The sequence below is a fragment of the Mastomys coucha genome, unplaced genomic scaffold (assembly GCF_008632895.1).
Source record: "Mastomys coucha isolate ucsf_1 unplaced genomic scaffold, UCSF_Mcou_1 pScaffold3, whole genome shotgun sequence".
Lineage (NCBI taxonomy): Eukaryota > Metazoa > Chordata > Mammalia > Rodentia > Muridae > Mastomys > Mastomys coucha.
Window position 1 is genome coordinate 61,092,417 of NW_022196909.1, and position 22,940 is coordinate 61,115,356.

The window sequence follows — 22,940 nt, forward strand, 5'->3', positions numbered from 1 at the left end:
TTTTACCTTTTGGCTTCGAATGTCCCATGTCATACCATCAGCTTTCCCCGGGGGCCCACCTCACCACATCCTCTCTAACCTTGCTTTTCTCTTGCCCATGACCCCATCGACAGAGCAGGCACTTGAACCACAAGTGACACATGACCAGAGAGGTATCTGAGGGTGTCATAGCCCCTAACACTGGCTCTGAGAAGTCCCTGGAGGCCCTGTGGTCACTCTGCCCACAACCAAAGCTGCCAAGGGTCTCTCACCTGCTGGTGATGGCCGAGTCGGTCGCTAAGGCCGCACCATGGGGTCTGCCAGGAAGCTGCTGGCCTTCTGGAGGCATGGACACACTGATGGGACGGGGAATCCGGCTCCGGGTGGTCGCTGCCCGCCCAGCCTTCCTAGGCAAGGCTGTTGCGGGCTCTGAGGCAGCTGTATCCTCCTCAGAACCAGTGCCTGAGAGTGTCTCAGAGGCACGGCGCTGCTCCTCACTAGAGGAGGATGAGGCTCCTGAGGCTAGCCGCAGCAACAGCCGACCCTGCCTCTTCTCCATCACCAGCCGTGCCAGGTCCTGCTGTGGCCGAGCCCTCTTGCTCCACCGCTCTTTGGCCGACAGTGAGCCTGAAGGCTCTGAGCCTGTATCCTCTTCAGACAACAAGACAGGAATACGGCTCCTGGGGCGAGATCCTGACATAGCATGGCGGCTGGGAGAGATGGTGGTCCCTTTCTTGGTTACTGGCTCTTGTGGGGATGCTGGAGCTGGTCCATCAGCAAGGGCTGGCCCATTGGGCAATGAGTCTGGGACTACTTCTGAGGGTGTTTCCCCAGGAGGGCCAGACAGGGCACAACTTTCCATCTCAGTCCCATCCAGCCGTGCCAAAGCCATGCCATTCTCCAGAGGCACTGAGGCCCCCTCCTCTACGATGCCCCCCTCAGAGAGCATATCCAGGCCCAACTCGCCCCCAGTGCTCAACTCCTCTGGCCTGGAGGCCTGTCCTCCGGAAGACATGACGTTGAGGTGGGATTTCTCTGCAATGTGAACAAAGGTCCTTTCGACTTTGGTGAAGGGTGATGTCACTGCTGTGACCCCAGCCCCAGGAGCCACCAGCCCAACCCCAACCCCTGCTCCAGGTCCTGAGGGCTTGGGTTCAGATTTGAGGATGGAGGACAAGGTGCCCGGCTCTGATACATCCAGCTGGCTTCCAGTGGGCTGAGGCCGCTCATGCTGAGGGGTGAGCGCAGCCAAGGTGCCCAGATCAGGGTCAGGGGCCAGTTCGGCAGTGACTGGTGACTTCTTCATGTCACCAGGGGAGACGAGCACCAGCGTTTTGGAGCCCTCCTCAGGCTCCAGGTCCCCATCAGCCATGGAGGCCCGGCCCCTGGTCTCTTTCTGGTCGTCAGCCAGCAGTGTGGATGGGGCACCCTCCTGGCTCCGCTCAGTGCTGCGCTCAGTGCTGCGCTCACTACCTTCGCTGCTTGAGCCACTTCGAGGCCCCAGCACCTCCCCAAGGGCCCCTGCCTCCTCCTCATCTTCATCTTCCTCCTCTTCCTCATCATCTTCCTCCTCTTCTTCGTCTTCTTCTTCTTCCTCCTCCTCCTCCTCTTCCTCTTCTCCCTCTTTCCCGTTGGCCTGAGGCTGAAAGGGAGCTAATGGGACCTGGGGGGCTGTGAGCAGCATGTGCGAGAAGCCCACCCTCCGGACCCTGTTAAGCAGCCGGGCCCGTTCTCGATAATCAGAGAGGTCTCTCTTGAAGTCCTGGTAGGGCAAGCCCAGAGGCACAGCTCGTGGAAGGCCATTCACCTCAAACGGGGGCGCCACAGAGAACACCTGTAAGGGGCACACACAGGGACCCGCTGAGGTCACCCACATTCCTGGACTCCAGGAGGCCCTACCTTCACCCTAAGCTAGGAGACTCCCACCTCCGCAGGGACATCTGTCAGAAGGTAAACTAGGGGTCCGTTTTGTTTTGGTATCATCATGTCCTCCTCAGGTCCTAGAATGCTCCCTGATACCTAGTAAGGCTCAGGGAATTCCTGAGGTCCTAGGGACAGACCTAGGTCCTAGGCTCTGCTGTCTCCCTGCCCTCTCCTCCCCTCACCAGACAAAGCCAACTTCAGAGTATGTCTGGAAACAAGAAAGAACTAGAGTGGAGGAGTTGGAAAAAAAAGAAAGAAAGAACTAGAAAGCAGTAGGATTTCAAAAAGCCTTCTTTTGGGGGTGACCAGGCCGGAGGGGCTGGGTCTCTTGCTGAGATGGGATGTACCCATAGCTGACAGCCTGCTTAAGTCCTCCTAGGCGGGTGCAGGTCCTCTGTAGCTGCTGCCCAGAACCACAGGACCCTGCTAGGGGTGTCCTCTTACACTAGAGCGCAAGCTGGGCCAGTGAAGTGCCAGCCTCTTCCCTCCTGTCCTCACCTGCCCTGTCAGTGAGGCCGAGGCCCTCTCTCTCTGAGGAACTCAGTTTTCCCCTTTGAAGCTGGGTGTGGCTCCCTTGGCTGTCCCATCATGGCTGAACCTGTTCCTGCTGTGAAACCCCTCTCCATCCTCTCTGCCTCCACTCGACTAGAAGGCCTGACAGATGGTCTCCTACACTTGTTGGTCCATTCTCTGTGCCTCAGTCCACTCTATGGGCATCCTCAGCACTAATCAGGCCAGTCCTGGCAAACGCTCCACAGTGAAGGGTGGTGCTCCACAGTGAAGGGTGGTGCTCCACAGTGAAGGGTGGTGCTCCACAGTGAAGGGTGGTGCTCCACAGTGAAGGGTGGTGCTCCACAGTGAAGGGTGGTGCTTAGTGTCCTGCACTTTCTTGGGCTTTATGAACACCTCTGGTCATCTAGACCAGAAGTCCCAAAATGGGGATAATTCTGTCACCTCCAGCGCCACAGTCCTATGTTACCATCTCAGTGTCTGCTCCTCCAGGGCTAGTGGACTCCACTCTGTCAGCCTAGTCTTCCCCAGCCCCCCAGCCTGCTGTCTTAGTCCTGGTCCTGCCAGCTATTCTTCTTACACTGTCCTACTGAACTTCCTGAAGCTCAGATCCCATTCTGTCTCTCTCTGCAGTGGTTGTCACAGTGAACACAGAACCCATCCTTGGCTTGGCACTCCAACAGTCTCTCACCCCTACCCTGCTTCCTGCCCTCTCCCTCCCTCCTTCAGCATCAGCAGAGTGTGTCCTGCATCTCACACTTGGACCCTTGCCCCTTATTCACACAAGGGATCCCTGTTGGCTTTCAACACTTCTGCAAAGCCTTCCCGTTCACTCACCAAGCAGAGTTTTCACCAGCTTCCCTTTCTACCTGTTTACCAGATCCTTTTATGTATTTATATAGAGCTCTCTCTGTCGCTGTCTGTCTGTCTCTCTCTGTCTCTGTCTCTGTCTTTGTCTCTCTCTCACACACACACACACACACATAAAGGAAGTCCTAGAGGGTTGTTTTTCACCCATCCATCCATCCATCCATCCATCCATCCATCCATTCATCTATTCATTCTTTCAAGAGGTCCTTGACTACCTGTGGTGACACATATTTGCAACCCTAGCTCTTTGGGAACAGAGTTGTAAAGATCAGGAATTCAATGTCAGCCTTGGCTGCAGAGTAAGCCTGAGGTCAGTCTGGGCTATATAAGACTATGTTTTTAAAAAGAGCGGGTCATGGGGATACACCCCTAAACAAAGAACTTCAGACAACTAAGGACTGCTAAGAGAGGGAGACTTAGTCTTTCAGGGTATCAACCCCCCCCCCCAGTTGCCTATCTAATACAAAGCAGTTAGCTCTGAAGTCATATACATACAGACAATGTTAAGTGAACTCAGCAGGTTGTGTTTATATATTTGTGTGTACATGTGTATGTATGTGTATATAACAATAATAATCAAAGAATCAAATCATATAATCAAATAATAATCAAAGGCCATCCATTTCAGAGAATGTGTGGTATGCCCTTATTTTCCTGGGGCTGGAGAGGTTTCTGACGCTAACTGGTCAGCCAGCCTAGCCTAACCTGCAAGCCCCAGTGTCTAAAGGAACAAAGCAGAGTGTGGAGCACACCTTTAATCCCAGCACTCAGGAGGCAGAGGCAGGCAGATCTATGTGAGCTCCAGGCCAGCCTGGTCTACAGAGTGAGTTCCAGGACAGCCAGGGCTACACAGAGAAACCCTGTCTCAAAAAACAAACAACATCAACAACAACAGCAAAACCAAAGTTCAGGAGTGATGACTGAGGTTGCTCTCTGGCTTGCATACACACAAATCTACAGGTCAGGAATTTAATAAGAAGGACATGTATTTATTTGAGTGGAGTGAGGTATCTCTACATAAGGAAAAGAACAGGGCCTGATGGCCACTCCATGGAGGTCCTGAGCATAAAAGCAGATCACATGAGCAATGGGTCTGGAGAGGGCTCAGGGTATTTGCTGCCCCCCCCCCCCCCCCCCCCCCCCCCCCCCCCCCCCCCCCCCCCCCCCCCGCTGTGCTCACTGCTTTGGAGATCACTGCCCCTTCTAACCTCAGCCAAGCCTGGATACCATCCAAAAGAGGTGCCCAGCCGACCTTTAGTGCACACAGCTCTGAGGCTGGTAGGGAGTGAGACCAGAATCTCCAAGGCTGAGCATCTGTCAAACTGGCAACTTCCCCTCTGCAACATCCACCATCTCCCACTGAGAGACTCCATGTTGGAATGGGAGTAAGGTAGGTAGGATAGCCCAGAGCTGAGATGCTGGTACATGCCTGGATCCCTAACAGCAAGGAGACAAAGGTACGAAGATTGCAGTGGCTCTTCTGTCAACCTGGGCTAAACAGTGAACTCAAGGCCAGCCAGGGCTCTATAGTAAGAGTGTCTCGAGAAGACAGAAGAAAGGATGGGAGCTGATTTCAGTGGGAATGAATGTGCTGGATGAGGACCTGGGTTCAGCTTGCCAGCACCCAAATAAAAAGCCTGCGGATAGCGAGGCGCGCATCTGGGGGCTGACACAGGGAAATTTTCCTAGCTTGCTGGCCAACCAGTCTATCAAACTGACGAGCTCTGGATTCAGACAGTGACCCTGTCTCAAAAATAAGGTGGATGCCGGGCAGTGGCAGCCACGCCTTTAATCCTAGCACTTGGGAGGCAGAGGCAGAGGCAGGCAGATTTCTGAGTTCAAGGCCAGCCTGATCTACAGAGTGAGGACAGCCAGGACACCCAGGGCTATACAGAGAAACCATGTCCAGAACAAAAAACAAAACAAAAACAAAACAAAAAAAATAAGGCGGAGGGTATGGCGAGATGGTTCAGCAGAAGATCCAGGTTTGGTTTCCAGCATTCATGTGGTGGCTTGCAACCATCCATAACTCGAATTCCAGGGGATCTGATGCCCTCTGTGGACCTCAGGCACACATGTGTTACACAGACACATATATACAGGCAAACATACTCAAAAGAAACCAATCAGTTTTTTCTTTATTTGAAAAGTAAGGTGGAGAGTAATAGAAGGTGCTGGACTGACCTCTGCCTCCACAGTCGCGCGCACACTGTGCTACAAACACAGATGCGGAGACATGCGGCCCCCACAGGAACTTCTGATAGTCTAGAACCTTCCTTAGCACTCTTGACCTCTCCATCCTCGCCGAAGTCCCTAGTAGCCATTTTCTTTTTGTCTTTTCTTTTTTTTTCTTTCTTCTTTTTTCCCCCTTTGGTTTTTCGAGACAGGGTTTCTCTGTGTAGCCCTGGCTGTCCTGGACATCACTCTGTAGACCAGGCTGGCCTTGAACTGCCTCTGCCTCCCGAGTGCTGGGATTAAAGGCGTGCGCCACCACTGCCCAGCTCTTTTTTTTTTTTCTTTTGCTTCTGCTTTCACTCTTTCTTCAAATATTAAGGTACTGACTGTGTGCTAGACCACCTTGGAGGGCCTTGCTAGTGTTACAGCTACAGAAAACAGCTGGCCAAGTGGAAAAGGTGGCTTTAAGTGGTGATGGGGACCATGGGCTGAGCGATTGTACCAAGGACAGGAAGACACTGGGAGGGACAGGAAGACACTGGGAGCTTTCACTCCTTCTCATCCATTCCCTACCCCCACACCTGGCCAAGTCTGGGAGGCTGAGACCAACCCTTCCTACCAGCTGGATAATCACAAACAAAACCTCCCCTCCTTCCATCTAAATGGTGTCTCCAGTCTCCAGTCTGATGGTGTCTCCAGGACACTTTCTGGGTGCTTGGTCGGGGAAGCCTGAGGGAAACTGGGAGGCACAGCAGAGTGACCGGCCCCCCCATCCCAGCTCTGTGGAGTGCTAGGGAAAGGTGGCTGGCCTGGAGGAGATCAGCTTTTCCCCAGGGCAGTGACCTTTATGAGTCTCCCTTGTTAGTTTAGGCTCCCAGGCCTGTAGTGGCATGGCTCACCCAGATGTTTTATAAAAGTCCAGCTCAAGTTCCTGCCCCTCAATCTGCGGGTGATGCAGCTGAGAAACCCCTCTTATTTTGAAGTTCCCTGGTTGCTGTAATCCTAGCACTCAGTAGCCAGAGGCCAGGGGTTTCTGTGAGTGAAAGGCCAGCCTGGTCTACACAGTAAGTTCCAGAGTGAGACTGTTTCAAAAAACAAAAACAAAAAAACAAAAAACAAAACAAAACAAAAAAACCCAACAACAACAAACAAAACTCCACCTGCTTGTATTCTGGAGCTCAGTTGAAGAAGTCTGGGCGGATTTATAGCCTGAGGGGATGAAGCAGCTCCTGCTGAGGAGCCCAGAGAGAGCAAAAGCCCTGCACTCTGATCCCAGAGGCCTGAGTCCCTAGGCTTCAAAACCCTTAGAGGGTGAGAACGGCCCAGACCCTGGGCCCCCCTTGCTGCTCACCGACTAGTTCTCTCAGGGAGTACTTGTGACAATGACCTGGCCACTCTACCTCACCCCAGTGCCCACACAGGGTGCGGGAGGTGACACTCTTGCCTGGACCCTCCCCTCCACCCACCCCCAAACCTAGTACCTGGAACTGCACTCACTTCAGCTCAAAGTCCCAAGGTTACAGAAAATGGGATGGGCTGAGTGACAAGAGCTGGCACTCCCCCACATTGACCAGGGAAGGGGTTCGTGGCTATCGGACTAGTGCTCTACATCCCTTTCTCTGTTCTGGAACCTGCTCCTCCACCCTGGCCCCCAAGCCGTGCAGCCATGCTCAGTCTGAGAGGAGAGGTTCTGGGGACCAAGTGGCCCCTGGCAGCTTATCTACCTCATCTGTTGCCTTCTTCCCCTGTTTCAGTCTCCTGGTTCTCCCTCTGAGTGTTTCTGTCTAGCCAAGAGACCTCCTGCTACTCCACCTCTGCCACTCAAAGGAGAAATCCGGCCCCATCCTCCAAAGTGGATACTCTAGCGAGGAAAGAGGAAGGTGGGAACATGGCTACCAAGCACAGTCTACCCAGACCTAACACATACGGTTGATTTCCCAGATTGTAATATTTCCCTCCCCACACATGCTCCCTTCATCTGTCCAAGTCTCCCCACCCCCCACGCCCTCGCAGAGCTAACAAGCACGTGGAGGAGGGGCTTCTCGGCCCCCTGGGGATTTGGAACTGTGGCTGCCTCTTGCTTTTGGCCTATGGAAAAAGTGGTTTCCTCTTCAGCAGCTGGAAGAACTTCATCCACTAACAAGAACCTGTCCCAAGTCTGTTCCTGAGTCACCCGTATTGTAGCACCTGCTTTCTGCCCAGCCAGGGTGAGGGACAAAAGAGGGTCATGATACAGACCAGCAGTCAGTCTCCAGCTTGCCCAGCTTGCTTCTGTCGTGGTCACCTTAAGTCCCAGCCCTTTCACTGCTTTCGTACCCTGAGCTAAATCTGCTTGCATGCATCGCTTCACCGGCCACCTGCTCCCTCAGGCAGTGGAGCAATAAGGAGAGTGGCCATGCGTCCCACCGGGGCTTTCCGACCTCACAGCTCCGCCACATTTTGGCTCATGAGCCTAACCTCTTTCTTGATTGCATTCCTCTGTCCATTTGCAACTAGAGTTGGATCTCGGAGATCAGAATCCACACATCACCTTCCCCCATGAAAGAAGACAGCCAGCAGCAGGAGAGTAATTCGAGTCCAGCTGATCAGCACCCCAGTCCCTCAGTCAGCTGCAGTCCCAGCCCTTTGCCATCTGCCCAGCACCCTCCGCCCCCGCCCCCACCCCGGGAGCTGAGATCCTCCGGGACCAGGGTGGGGCGGTGAAAAAAGCAGGCCAAGGCAGAGATTCCTGGAAGGCGTCTTTAATCAGGATTTGGTAGTACACAAGCTCTCCGGATTGTCTGCTTGAACATACAGGGACTTTAAAAGGCACAAGATCCCTTGCACAGCGACGCCTGACGGCGGGGCGCCCCCATCCCCGCCAGTGCACGGCCGTGTGCGCGTGGGTGCGTGTCCGTGTCCCACCCCTGTGGCGGCGCCGCGCGTGTGCGTGTCGGTTTCAAGTGTTGGATTTGTACAGTACTCGCAGTCTGGGGGGGTGGGGTGGGGGAAGGTGGGGCTCAGTGCATGCTTTTCTACCCGGGTCCGGGGGCCCCTGACGCCGCTATATACACTAAGGAGGACGCAGCCCGGAGAGAAATAGGAAGGAAACGGGGGTGGGCTGGGGAAGGGATGAAAGAAACAAAATAAATAAACAAACAAATAACAAAAAATAAAAAGAAAGGAAAGAAAAAAAGGAAAAGAAAAGCGTCCCGTCTTCATGTGTGTTTGGTTTTGAGTCTCTCGCGCATGCTTAAGCTGCCCGGGTAAGGGAATAATAGTGCAAGCGTATAATACAGTATTATTGCAATACAAAAGGGGGTTGAGGAAAGGCTTAGGATGGGGGGGTCAGGGATAAACTGGCTGGGACTGGAGGCCTCCGGGAGGGTCTTCTTGCCACCCACCCTCCCATCCCCTATCCCATCCCCTGGGGGGCAGCTTCTGGAGGGAGGGCGCTCAATTCGGTCCTGGGGCTGAGTTCCCCCACACCACCAGTCCCACCTTTTAGGGGGCAGGGGCCAGCCCCTCTCTGCGGCAATACTGTCAACTCAAGGGGCCCTGGAACCCGCCCCTTCCCCCACGGAAGCCCCTCCACCGGGGAAGGGGTCGACGGAGCAAGTGCAAAGGAAGCAGATGTTGGTCCCTGAGTTTTATTTTAGGGGATAGGGGTGGGGGAAGAGTTGGAAGTGGGGGCATGTTTGAGGAGCCCCCCAGGGCCCTTACTGGCAGATGGAATGGGACAAGGGACACAGATCGGAGCACGGGCAAAAGGGTTGGGTGGCTCTGAGAGACCTAGGCTCAAAGTTTGGCTCCCCCTCAACTCTGGGCTCTTTGGCATCCTACTGCAAGGCCAAGGGTAGGGGCAGCCCTATAGGCGGTGAGGTAACCGGAATGGGGGGGGTGTCGGGCTCTTGGAGCCAGCTCCTCCCACGTCCCCCCCGCCCCTGGTCTGCACCCTAACCCTGGAAGCACTGAGGGGCGAGTCCCCACGTTGGCTCCAGGCCAGGCACCCAGCGGCCGCGAGCCGGCAGAAGGGAAAAGCAAACAAAACTGAGCGCGAAGGCGGGCGGCGGGGGCGCTAACCCAAAAGAAGAACTTTAGCAGCAGGCAGCTTGGCGGAGCGGGGACCAGGGCTGGGGACCCGGCTCGGCGGGCGCGGGGCGGGGCGGGGACTCCGAGGCCGGCGGTACCAGGGGCACGCCAAGTAGCAGCTGGTTAAAAAGACCAAACGTACATTCGTGGTGTGACGGCTGCAGGGGTGGGGTAGTGGGTGGACGGGCCCTGGGGCGGGGACAGGGCTGGAGTGGGCAACAGGGGTCCCTAACAGTTAGAAACCTGCGACAGGGTCTCGAGTGCGCTCCGGGTTTGGGCTGCTAAGTTTGCGGTCCGGAGAGTGGATGAAGTGTGCGTGAGGCTGCGGAGTGTGCGCGTGCGTGGGTAGTCATTCCCCCAACCCACAGCCTGTGCAGGATCCAAGGGCAAGTGGTGAGTGCTGGGAAACTCCAGGGGAAGGAGTCGGCTAAGGAAGGCTTCCCAGTTCCTTCCCCACCTCTTTTTGGGTGGGCTCAGGGGCCTCCCAGGTTGGGAAGTCCACCGAGTATGTGTGGGGTTATCTGAGGGAGATGGTCCTCAGCCTGGAGGCCTCTCCCTTAGGGAGAAGGATGCCTTAAAAGTCAGACTCTATGGGGTGGGCACGGCTTCTGCCTCTCTGGTTAGGAGTGTCCCATACCTAAGTGGAGATCTGGGCACAGCACATGTTACAGAGCCTTAGATGTCTAGACTTCCCCCAATTGTCACATCAACTCGAGGACAGCGGCAAATACATCATCTGTGTCTCCAGCCCATGAGGGTACCCCAACCTCCAAAGGAAACACATCCTCCTCAAGCGTGGTTCATTCCCCAAACCACCCATTAACAATGACACAGCACCTGCCTGCTGTCCTGCACAATGGCCCAGGCTCCCCCAACCCCTGCCTGAACAGACAGCACAGCCCTGCCCTAGAAAAAGAGACCAAGGCAGGCAGAGGACAGAGGTAGGAAGGAGGAAGCCAGGACCTGCCTGGCCCAGAGGTGCCACCCCACAATCCACTGGGAAGGGCTGTTTCCCTCAAACTAGAAATTCAGAGAGAGAGATTACTGGGCTCAGGGTTAGTGGTTGGGATGAGTTCTGAGTGGTTATTGCTATGACCCAAGCTACCTTGAGTGTATGGGGTGCGTATTAATTATGAAGAATTTAACACAGCATTTTCCACCGATCTATAGTCCTCAGGACACACCCCTCTCCATCTAAGAAAATACTGGCCTTATTAGGCAGTCCAACTCCACACACAAGGAAAAACTCCAATAGCTCCACATACCCAGGCTCACCACAGCATGCATGCGCGCGCACACACACACACACACACACACTTGCAGCTAGCATCCTAAGCGGCTGCCTGGCTGGTGTGTCCCTGCTGAAGAACTGCCTTGCTTTGGGCCTGGACAGGTGATGCAGCAAAGAGTCCTCAGGGTTAGGTCACCAGCCCTTCCCAGAAACTGCCATGTGTGTATGTGTGTAGGACCAACAATTAACAATTTGGAGAGTTCACATTAAAAAAAAAAAAAAAAAAAAAAAAAAAAAAAAAAGGAAGACAGTAGCAACTGGTTTTGGAGAGTGATTGGAGTGGGGTTTCCCTTATAGGGAACTTACTCTTTGGTCTCTTTGTGTGAGTTGGTAACACCCTCACAAAGTCCCCTGTCAGTGCTCAGCAAGAGATCTCTGCTGTCTGTGAGCCTGACCCCTAGGACCCTCCAGTGGGGCCAAAGTCAGGAGTCTAAGCACCTGCCATCTATGGTATGCTGGTCAGCCCACTCTCCAGCGCTGCTATACGATTCTTGTGAGATCAAGGGGGTGGTCAGAGTCCAGCCAACCTAGCTGACCCAGTTCTCCAGGGTGCCTCATATCTGGCTGCAGTCCCATGACAAGGTGGGATTGAGAAGGAGGAAAAGGATGGTCCAGAGACAACCTTCCTCTTCCAAGAGGGGACCAGCAGAAAAACTATGCCCAGACCAGAACATTTAAAGACTCCTATGGAACGAGACCACAGTCACTCAGCATCGGGCAGCTTTTCTACCAGTGTATGTTCTTGTAAAGGGAACATCCATCAAACGCAGTAGCATTGGGATCTCTCTCATACGTTAGGATGGGGTTCAAGTGAGTTACTTTTGTCAAGTGCTCAGATCACGGCCTGCCTCACAGGAAGAAGCACCGGGTGCCAATGAAGAGGACAGTACAGGATACCTGAGGACACCTGTGTGTGCAGCGAGTGTGTGTGTGTGCCAAGTGCAAAGCCAGCATGCTTCAGGCATGGCTAGGAGCACTGCCTACTGGCAAAGCTAACCCTGAAGAAGCCACGTACTTCTCCCCCAGGCAGACACTCACTTCTCTACACACACCGGTCTGCTCTCTGGGGAACTACAAAGGTGAAGGGTCTGCTGCCAGTGCAGTGCAGGCTCACGGACAGCCTGCCACATCTGGGAATCAGAGGCTCCACCCAGCTCCACGTGATTGTGGCTGAGCCGGGCACAGTTTGCAAAAGTCAACATGGCTCCCCCCAAAAGATGCAGTTCTGTCAAGATGACCTTCCACTGCCCTTAATGGCTTACAAACTCCACCACCACAGAGGCCAACGCAAAGGGATGCCTTCCGGAGAGTCAAACATTTTGAATGGTGGCCTTGTTTTAAAGGACTCCTACCTTCCCATGGGGGTTGTCCTTTGCGACTGAGAGGTGGGGGTGCAGATCCCCCATTCCTAACAGCTTGAGAGACAGCAATATGTATATAATGCTAAAACTGAGGTTCAAGCCAGTGCCAATATCTTTGATAAGCCTTAAGGCACTTGGGGATCTCAGAATAGCTCAGGGACAACTGTAGCCACTCAAGTGGGACTCTGCTCAGGTCTGGTGATGGAACCTTCCAGAAAGGAATGCCAGATAGCAGAGTACTTGGTTTCATGGAATCCCAGTGCTGCTGACTTGTGGAATAGATGAACAAGGAGAAGCCCTGCCATCTCATAGCAGTGGAGGACAGAGGGTAAGGGGGTGGGGCAGTGCTAAAAGCAGGGAGGGGCTGCTGTATGTCCCCACCCCTCGCCTTTGTGCTTTGTGTTTCCTTTTTTTCTCAAGGAGTCTCCCTGGACACCCCTTCCTCAGCTTCTGCCTGGGCAGAGCCATTCATAACAGCCCAGAGGGCAAGAGAGACCTCTGACTGAGGACCTTCAAAAGTGAGCAGCCAGGCTTGAGAAGAGCATAGGATTAGAACCTGGGTCTAGTTTTGGTTGCTACATGGAAAAGATGCTCTCAGCCCAGGCATTAGTGTTAAAAAAAAAAAAAAAAGTTTTAGAGAAGTAAGCGGTGACTGTTGGAACTGACTTGCTGAACTGCTAGGCCACATCTCAATGTTGGCCATGTGCATACATGGATAGCTTGGCTTCTGGGCACTGCCCATTAGGTATAAGCATTCCTATGTTGGTCCTGGGGCCCTAAGACCTCTACTAAAATCAGGGATATTTGGGGAAGTTGATGGGCCCACGGGGTTGACAGGAAACAGAGGTCAAAGGGGAAATGCATAAGAAGAGCAGAACAAGACCAGGAGACTACTAAGGACAGCTCAGACACACATGCACACACAAGAGCACGCACACACACACACACATGCAAGTGCTCACACACTCTCTCTCACACAGGAACACACGCACAGCTGCAGCACCATTTAACTTCGGTAGGTGCTGGTCATACCAGAGTCTATGTAAATTGGAATTGTGCGTGCACAACAGAGTCTGAGCCTCCATCCCTGACAGCCCTGTGTGTGCATGGCCATGGATAAGCACACATGGATGGATAGATGCCTGCAAGCTCACCAAAACATACGGTTTGCAAACTCTAGTTCCTCTGCTCCCAGTCAGGCACTACCATTTCTGGTAACCTCCTCCCACCACTCCCCAAGCCTTGCTGGTTGGCATGGGCAGGAAGAAGAGAGAAAAAAGTGGGGTCCCTGCAGTGGCAGGTTGGGAAACTGAGGTGGTCAGAAGAGGGGGGAGCAGTCAGGTATCTGCCCACTAGTCTCTGGATCCTCTCTTGACCTGCCTACCTTGTGTTCTGTCTACACCACACCCCGGGTATGTCCAGGTGTCGTCCTCTGAGAGTGGCAGATCTGAGCAGTCTGTCTGGGACTCGTTCTGAAATAAAATGTCCTTGTGCCCAGGATCTGGTAGGTCCCGCTTCCTTTACCATTCTCCATATTGCCTGCAGGCTGGGTCCTGCAGAACACCCAGCTCCTGAAGGCCTTCAGGACAGTGAAGCCTCTTAGTGAGCGACACATGGGAGTCTTGGGGATAGTGTGAGTGACGTGGACAGCGCATGCGCTTCTAAGATGTGGCAGGGAAGGGACTCTGACCTCGGTGGTAGTGGTGTGGGAAATGTTCACTAGGTCACAGGGCTGCCCACTCCCGATCGATCACTGAATACAGACACCCTCGAATCACACCCAAGCCGAGTCTGACCAGCCGCCATCACATTCCTACTCAGGCCAACTAGATAGGCACAGACGCACACCTGCAGAGAAGTTCTCTCCCACTAACCCAACCCTTCAGGGGTGGATCAGACCCTGACCAGCTAAGACATCACAGAGTAAACAGAACCTGACCCCAAGCCAGACTGCCCCAGAACACCTCAGCTCCCCTACATCTTGGTTTCCCCTGGATTCTGGAGCCCTTGGTAGCTCCACCTCAGGGTCCCTGTTCTATCCAACTGCGCCAGCGCACCACCCCTCCCTGCACCAGTTTGGCTGGCCCCTAGCAAAGGAGCCCACCCGAGACCGAGCCTCTGAGGACAGAGCCTCTGATGGGTGGGAGTTTTACAGTATCATCGCGGGCCAACCTTCTAGGGGGGCGTATTGCACGTGGGTGGGATGGGCTGTGTGGCCTGTGATTATTGCGTCCTGGGAAGGAACCTTGTTCTCTGTCTGCTCCCAGCCCCCCCCCCACCTGCCCCCTCCAGGAAGGGGGGGGAGCCCAGCCTAGGTTTTGTGGGTGAACCGTGCCCACACCTGCTGCAGCTGGGACCGCGAGATGCGGAGCACCGAGGGCACGAGTCTGTGGTTGCCGGCGGCCAGGGGCGCGTGGCGCCGATGGGGCGCACGCACCGGGCTGCTCTCAGCCGAGCGGCTGCGCTGAATGAGGGAACCGGAGGAGCCCGAGGAGCCGCCGCCGCCGGGGTGAGGGTAGTGCTCAGTCTCCAGCGTGGAGGAGGAGAACACGGAGGACGCCAGTCGTCGCAGGGGGCTGTACCGCGGGAGGGAGTGCCCCGAGAGTCTGTCCTCCTCCAACTGAAAGAGACCAAGAAAGTGGAGGAAAAAGAGGCGTCAGGCACAGACTGGACAGCTCTTCTCGGGGGCCACCCACCGCTCACAGCCCCTGCGGCACCGGCGTCCCTGGCAGGGGGCATATGGCGCAGGAGGAGGGGGATACAAGCTGCTCACCCATGGTCCAGCCTCGGAACCTCCAGCGCCCTGCCTGCCTCCTCCTCTCACAGCACGGTCTCTGGGCGAGAGACCTTGGTCACTCACCTCGTCCCGGAAGCCTTCCGGGCTTAGCCCCCATCTAGCACGGGGCTCCCTCTGGGCTGGAGCCTTCCAATCAGGAAGGCTCCTCTGTCGCTGCTCCTAGCCAAGTGCCGCCCCTTACTAATCCAGACACACCTCCACGCTCCTCCAGATCATTTAAAAAAACATATTTGCTGTGCTGGAGCTCGAAAATCCGGGATCTCCTGCTGATTAAGCAAGTGTTTTGTAGATGAGCTGTGACCCCCCCCCCCAGTCCTCCTCATGAGATCTAAAGCTGTGCTCCGCCCTCCTTACCGGAGGCATTAGGATGTCAGAGATGGTTGGACTCTGAAGTACAAGCACTCACGTTTTATTTGCAAGAAGTCAAGAGAGCAACGTTTAACCATTTGCTTCGCAGTTCTGGGGTTGTGCTGACAGGGAAACTCCCCCTCCCCGCCCCCAGGAGAGCTGGTTTGGTTTGGTTTTGTTGAGACAGCGTCTCAATCAGTAGTAAGATAGTGTCTCACTCTGTCCTAAAACTCACTATGTAGCCCAGGCTGGCCTCTAACTCTCGGCCTCCTGCCTGCCTTCCAAGCCCTGCATTACATGCATGAGGAGTCACTCTCAATGCCAGCCCAAAGACGCTTCTATTCCTTACTGACAATGACCCTTGACCTCACTTCTCTGCACCTCAAGTTCTTCCCCTATAGTGTGGGTAAAAGTGGCTCCCACCTCCTAGGGTTGGAGGACTAGATATGAGGAGCTCTTTACAGCTCTTAGCACCAAGGGAGCTGTGTGCTCACGAGCCCTTTTAACACAATGAAGACAGGCCCAGAGGGTTGCTGGGGTGGGGGTGGGGCAGCCATAAGAATCCTGTCTTTGTGCCCTTCATTCCCCAAAGGGACAGAGAACACTTGCAGAGCCTACGGGGATGGCATGGCCTGGTGGCCTGGCAGCCTGGCGGCCTGGTGGCCACAGACTTTGCCTATCTGCTCTCTAGCTCTCCCTGGGATGGAGGCCAGTTTAGCTCACCGTGTGGCCCTGAGGACTGGCTGGGCCAGCTGTAGGGCAATTCAGAAAGGGACTGGAGTCACGGAGCCCCAGCATGCCTTGCTGGTGTCAGATGGGGAGGGGTCTCAAGAGACCTCCTTTGGGGAGGGAGCAGGAAGAACGTCCTCACACCTTCATCTCCCTGAACTCATGACAGTTTTTCTGTCAGCCTCTTTTGGGGCCAAGTTTGGGCTCCTTATTCCCTAGCTGATTCTGTTTGCAAGAGGGGTGGGAGCTAAAGCACACCCAGAAGGACCAATGTACCCAAGGGCTCCTCTCATAGCACATGTGGGGGAGCTTGAATTCAACATCCACTTTGCTCTCCATCAAAGAGACCTTAGAGGCTGAATCTGGATCCTGGTATGCCCACCCCCACCCCCAGCCAGGCCAGGCAGCACTTGTGACCCACTTGTCCTCAATACCCAGTATGAAGCCACCTTTCAGTCTCCCCCACAAGTCCCTAGAGAGATATATGTGCTTCATAGTGCCCAACGTCCAGACCCTGTGACTCCTAGCCCACTCTGATCCTGTAAGCTCTGAGCTGGGATAGAATGAAGCCTTGCTCATCTTTGGTCCCCCAACCCCCGGCCCAGCACACTGTTCAGCTTGTAAAGAGGTAGTGTGGCTTTCCAGCAAACATCTATGTGTTTAAGGAACACTCACCTATTATACTACTGGCTTCAGGGAGCCTGCAGCCACCACTAAATCACACACTCTGCCTGTATGTCCTCTGCCCAAGCTGGGCTGTCTCTTTGGTTCCTGCTAATTTGCACCTGAACCACCCCCTGAGAAGAGCCGGGTATTCACATAAGCACACACTGCACACCAGGGATCAACCCAATGCCTAGCCCCACACCTGCTCCTCAGGAGTTCACACATCAGCCTCAGCTTACAACACCAGGTCTAGGAGGGACTCCTCAAAGACAGGCAGTGAAGAATGGGGTGGAGAGATCCTTTCTAGTCATCCAGGAGTAGAGAAGAGTTTCACAGGTATATTGCAATGTGCCACAAAGCCTGCAGCCCCTGCTTAACCCAAGGCCACCCCCAACAATGAAGCGAATACAAGCCAAGACTTCTCCCTCTACCACAGAGAACAAAGTTCTTGCCTCATCCTGAATATAGAACATGTTCTGTCCCATCTGTTTCATCCATGGGCACCCAAAGGCCACTATGCACACTGACATGCCATCAGGCACATCTGGTAATGAGGGCCAGTCAGCTGGTGTGGCAGGCATGTGCATGTACACATACACATTTGAATGCTCTGGGCTCTCTGACCCTACGCAGATTGTCTGCTCCTCTGACCTGAATTTGCTGCTCTGTCTTCAACACTCTGATCCTATAAGCTCTGAGCTGGGATAGAATGAAGCCTTGCTCATCTTTGGTCCCCCAACCCCCGGCCCAGCACACTGTTCAGCTTGTAAAGAGGTAGTGTGGCTTTCCAGCAAAAGTCTATGTGTTTAAGGAACGCTCACCTATTGTACTACTGGCTTCAGGGAGCCTGCAGCCACCACTAAATCACACATTCTGCCTGTATTTCCTCTTACAGGATCAGATCAGGTGCCTTAGATCTGGTGGCTTCCCACAGAGACCATAACCCAGCTGCCTGGTTTCAAGTTCCAGCTCTACCAATTGGCAGCTCCAGCCAGAAAGCTTGCATATTTATTTTAGGTTACCACTTGAGGCTTTCCCCACCTTGTAAGTCAAGGTTGTTTGAGTATAGTGTTGCTACTTGGGCCCAGTTGGTCACATGCATCTGTCTGTAAGTGTATCTTCCAGTGTCCCCTGTTGGTAGCCATCACTGTTAGCTTCCCCATTATTCAGTGTTCTTTGATCTAGCTCCTGTACAAGCTCCCAGACATGATCCACAAACCACACAGATGCTCTGGTGCTGATGAGGAAGAACAGGGAGTAAGAAGTCCTGATAACATCTTGTTTGCCCCCCCCACTGCCTTCCCCAGAGCTATTTGGGGGGACAGGGGTGGCTCCCCCGGGGAATTGGGGGTCGTAGCCTAAGCATTTCAGCCTGCCAGAGAGAAGCCTCCACAGCAGGCCAGCCAGGGCGGCTCTAGGTGGGGACTCAGCTTTTCCCCAGCTTTTCATTACTATTTCCAGAGTACAAGGTAAGACCATATAGATACTCTCCAGGACTAGGGATCACAGTGCCACCTCTAGAAAACACACAACCTTCCCCAGAGCTGCCCTGCCAAGGTACCCACGGCATCCCAATCTGACTGAGTGGCAGAGCTGGCTCCTAGACCCATACCTGGGTACCACACAGAGCCCCAACATAAGATCAAGTGGATCAAACTGCAGACCCCTGAGTCCCTTTCAGACTCAATTCAGCACAGAATGGAAGAACTGATGTTCACTTCCCAGTCAGAGGTCAGCTGATATTGCATATAGAGAAGCCTGGCCAGACTAGTGGCTCACAAATCTATTCTGACAGAGTTGTCCTTAACAGGAAACAAGCGCTCTCACACACACACTCACTCACACACACATTCATACTCTGTCTGTCTGTCTGTCTGTCTGTCTGTCTGTCTCTCTCTCTCTCTCTCTCTCTCTCTTTCTCTCTCTCTCTCTCTCTCACACACACACACACACACACACACACACACACACACATCTCCTCCTCCTCCATGAGACATGCTTTCAGATCCTCAGACCAACATTTCCACTCAGTCCATCCTTTATCTCCACCCCCATCCCCTGCTCTTGCAGACTGTTCCTAGATCCTAATACAAATGTCCATTCTTCTAAACTAGGTAGAGAGATGCAGGCCTATAATCTCCATGTGCTGAAGGCCTAGTCAAAGGGATTAGAAACTATCAGTGGGATCCTGTCTCAGAACACCAAGGGGGAAAGAGAAGGAGAGGAAGAAGAAAAGGAGGAGGAGGAAGAGGAAAAGGAGAAAGAGGAAAAGGAGGAAGAAGATACCACTGAAGCCAGACAGGGCTCCCAACATGCCTGTTGTGAGCCCACGATGCAGCTAAGGATGGCCTTAAACTTCCAATCTTCCCGCCCCCTACCTCTTAAGTACTGGACTGCAGGACCTGTACACCAACATGTCTAGTTTTACGAGGCACTAGGAATGGAGCCCAGGGCTTTATGAATCCTTTCCTCCCCAGAACCTTCCCTGACTAGGCACGGTGGGCTGACCATCAGCCCTGTCCCTCTCTGATTTTGCTCACCTCTCTCTAGAGCCTCTCCCATATTCTGATGCCTCCTAGGTTAGGATTAAGGACCTCCTTTCCTCTCAGCCTCTATGTGTGAGCATTTCCTAGCTTCTGCCCCAACTCCTGAGTCTCCTCACCCTGCACAGTTCACTCCCACGGTTCCTACAGGTTCAGGTGAGATCTCTCTCCAGAGGAGTGGAGAAATACAATGTGGTCATCCTCAGATATCAAGAAGTCATTATGTCCAATCTGAATCCACGCACAAGGCTCCAAAGCCACTCAGCTACGGTATCGCTGCCATCTAGAGCCCCAGGCATAAGATACTGGCCACCTAAGCCCACCCTCCATCACAGCCCTTCTGTCCTCTGTCCACCTCAACTCAGGTCACAGTCCTAGCCCAGGCCACCAGGGAGCTCCTGCTGGTGCCTCACATGAGGCCTTCCTGCTTCTAATGTTTGACCCTTTCAATACACTTTCCACCAAGCAGCCCAAGGGATCATCACCCAAAGGTCTCAAAGCCACCACAGCACCATACTGCTGCTTAAAAGCTATCGGTGGGTTGCCAAGCCATCAGGATCAAGTCCCAACCCTTCGGTGTAGGGTCAATGCTTCTGTGACAGCCCCAGGACCTGATGCACAACCTTATCTTCTTAAATCAATACTCTGCTGAAGATTGTCACCACTGGGCTCTGTACACACTGTCCCCAGGGCACAAAAGGTCTTTCTCCCACCTTGTCACCTAGCTGAATTACTCACAGTACAAGACCTAACCCACGGCTTAGGTCTCATCTATCCCCACATATGGTGTGGGGCCTTTACACCTGTCTGTCTCCAACATGGCCTCATCACTGCTGAGTTCCTAGGCCAGAGGGGCCTGCCTCAACAAGGAACATACCTGCTTGCAGAACTCTAGGGATCTCTGGATAGGGAAGTAATACACAAGCTGGGTCTTACCTGTCTCTGAGGGCCTGTGGGATCCGACTCTCTCCGTCGAGGGCGGGGTCCCGAGTGCAGGGGTGAGTGAGAAGGGCTGCCAGGTGTGGGTGGCTGTGATGTCTCTGACCGGCCATCGGCCTGGCTCAACTGAGGTGGTGTAGGCTGGGGCAGCATCTGCCGTGGGTCCTCCTCTGTCAGTGTCTGCATACCACGTCCACGAGGCCTGACAGAGGTCTCTGTCCCCAGACGCCTCCTCTCCTCACCCTCCTCAGGCAAGGGCCGCAGCTCCTCAGGCTCTTCATCGGTAGTGCCTGACGTGCTAGGCTCAGCCCCAGGAGGGAAGTCCTTGAGCTCTGTCTCCTTGTCAATAATGACCCACTCCTTGCTGTCAAAGTCTTCCTCCTCAGCCAGTGGCACTGAGCGGAAGGCGTTGCTCAGGGCCTCCTGCTCCACAGAAGCTGACACGTCCATGCGGCCACTGGCCTGCCTGTCAGCGTGGCCTGTGTCCACTGACAGCATCTGAGCTGGTTGTGAGGAGCAGGCCTGGCGTGAGGGTGAGCCAGGCAGATCCATCCGTGACCTGTAAGAGGCACCCACGTGGAGTTCAGTGTGGGCCCCTGAAGCCCCAGGGACATCAAGCCAGAGGCAAGGTAGAGCATGACTCCTTCAACATCACCTACTAGAAACACCTCACTTTATCCACTTATCATGCATTCATTCAACAAATGTTCCTTAATGTTTACCATAGTCCAGGAACAAGAGCGGGCAGAAAATGAGCTTGTCCCTCTCCTCTGGGCTATCCCAGGGAATCTAGTCTTTCTAACACCCATCGGGTACTCACACTCCATCTGCAGCTCCTTCCTGCTGCATAGGGGCAAAGACACCAGCTGGTTCTTGAGTTTACAGATGGCTTCTAGCTCCACCACTGACACTTCCAGTTGGGCCCAGCTGGTGCTTTATAACCCCAGGCAGGCAGGGCTTTGTCAGTCCCCAGACGGAAGCTGAAGTCTGGACCCATGGCCTCTCAACCCCATGTTTTACCTTTTCCCTACACAGTTCTCTTTCAGAATGTTTTCTTGAACTGTCCACCCTCATTCCCACAGCCTGTAGCTCTACCCTTTGCTCCCTGAACTCTACTCTGATGCACTTCCTGTAGTGAGCCCTCCCCTCCCTGCATGGACAGTTACTTGTCCGCACAAGGCACCCTGAGCCCTCACCAGACCATGGACTCAGATCCTGTTGGCATATCTGTCTCGAGTACCTATAGACTGTGACCTCTGCCAGGCAGGGTCTGGGTTCCTCTAACCCATGACCTCAGGGCACAGATCCCACCTGAGACCTCTAACCCATGACCTCAGGCACAGATCCCACCTGAGACCTCTAACCCATGACCTCAGGGCACAGATCCCACCTGAGACCTCTGTCACTACTTGAACTGTGTCTGTGACTCTCACATGACACCCAAATCTCTGCTTGTCATAGCAACAGCCCCAAAGTGAGCATGCTTTTTGTACAATGTGGCTGTGTGTGTGTGTGTGTGTGTGTGTGTGTGTGTGTGTAAGGGAAGATGCTACATATGGGGAAAATGTTGGCCCCGGAACCCCAGAATACCAGGAAAACCACCAGGCCTAACTCCCTAACTCATCTAGGACCTGTAACCCATCTCCCATTTGGCTACGGGCAGGGGGCTGACTGGTGCTTGGTGAGTGACTCAGCTGCAGAGAGGAACTTCCTGTCAGCCTTTCTCAAAAGACCCCGCCCAGCCTGCATGGCAACAGTCTAATCTTGTTCTACACCATATTTGTATCGATTTGTTAGTGAGGCCGCCCTGGGACTCCCTGGAAACAGCTGGTCACATTTCTTCTCCTAAGAGCATCGCTTATTCCGAGGGACATAAAGGACAGAAGGTATCAAAGCAGGAGGTGAACATGTCCCTGTGTGTGCGGGTAACAGAGAGCTGGGCCACCCCAGCCTTATCTGCTCCATACTTTTTGTGCCTCATGTGCCACCAAGTGCCATCCTACTCCCCTTCCCTGTCTGCAACATCCTGAGCCTGCTGTGGCAGAAACTCCCTTCAGCCCGCCTCTTCTGCCACTCCTGAGGTGGTATGCCTGTGACACACACAGACCTGCTCAGAGTTACTTCTAAGCGGGCAGCTCTTCAAAACTGTCTTGCTCAGGCACTTGCCCCTGTAGTCTCCAGTCATCCCTTACTCACTTCTCAGTGTCCAGAACCCTTTGAACTGAGGGACTCCATGCTGCATGGGTGAAGAGGAGGTCCCTAGTACCTGGCAGGACAGCCCAGGTGAGTGTGAGCTGTCATACACTTGGGGACACAGACCTGTCTTGGGTTTGTCTACAGCCCCACAGGCCCTGCAAACTGGCACTGTGTTCAATCTGGGACTAGGACAGTTTAGGGTAGGGTCTGGGAGAGGGGTCATGACTGATGTAGGTCATTAAGAAAGACACTGAGCAGATATCAAAAAGGATGCTGAGAGAGAGCCTCTTCCATATTTCCTAGTTCGGACAAAGCCCTGGTCTACTATGGAGCAAAGGTGACCCCCTATCTGGTGTCCCACACACCCAAGTGTGACTTCATCTATCCCTGCCAGTTCTATCCAACCCTTGGCCAACGTTCCCCTCCTCCCACGTCCTAAAGGCCAGTTCCCTTAGCCCTCCCAGCCTGCCTCTCACCAGACAGGCTGCTGATGGGTCCCTCGGGCTCTCAACTCATATCATGTCCCTCCGACCCCCGAAATT

The 22,940-nt window shown here is 54.1% G+C and overlaps 1 protein-coding gene across 4 annotated transcripts in view; it reads right to left on the minus strand.

Moving 5' to 3' along the window:
• Positions 1-22,940, minus strand: part of Ttbk1 (tau tubulin kinase 1) — a 45,361-nt gene that overhangs the window by 5,168 nt on the left and 17,253 nt on the right. For 3 of the 4 annotated variants that reach the window (XM_031347477.1, XM_031347478.1, XM_031347479.1), the window contains exons 13-14: positions 20,200-20,761; positions 252-1,813 (exon numbers count right to left, since the gene is read on the minus strand). In XM_031347477.1, the coding sequence (XP_031203337.1) occupies positions 252-1,813; positions 20,200-20,761 (2,124 nt within the window). Of the gene's footprint in view, positions 1-251; positions 1,814-8,182; positions 13,653-14,521; positions 14,801-20,199; positions 20,762-22,940 lie in introns of those variants that run through there. The other variant, XM_031347481.1, reaches the window with a different exon arrangement.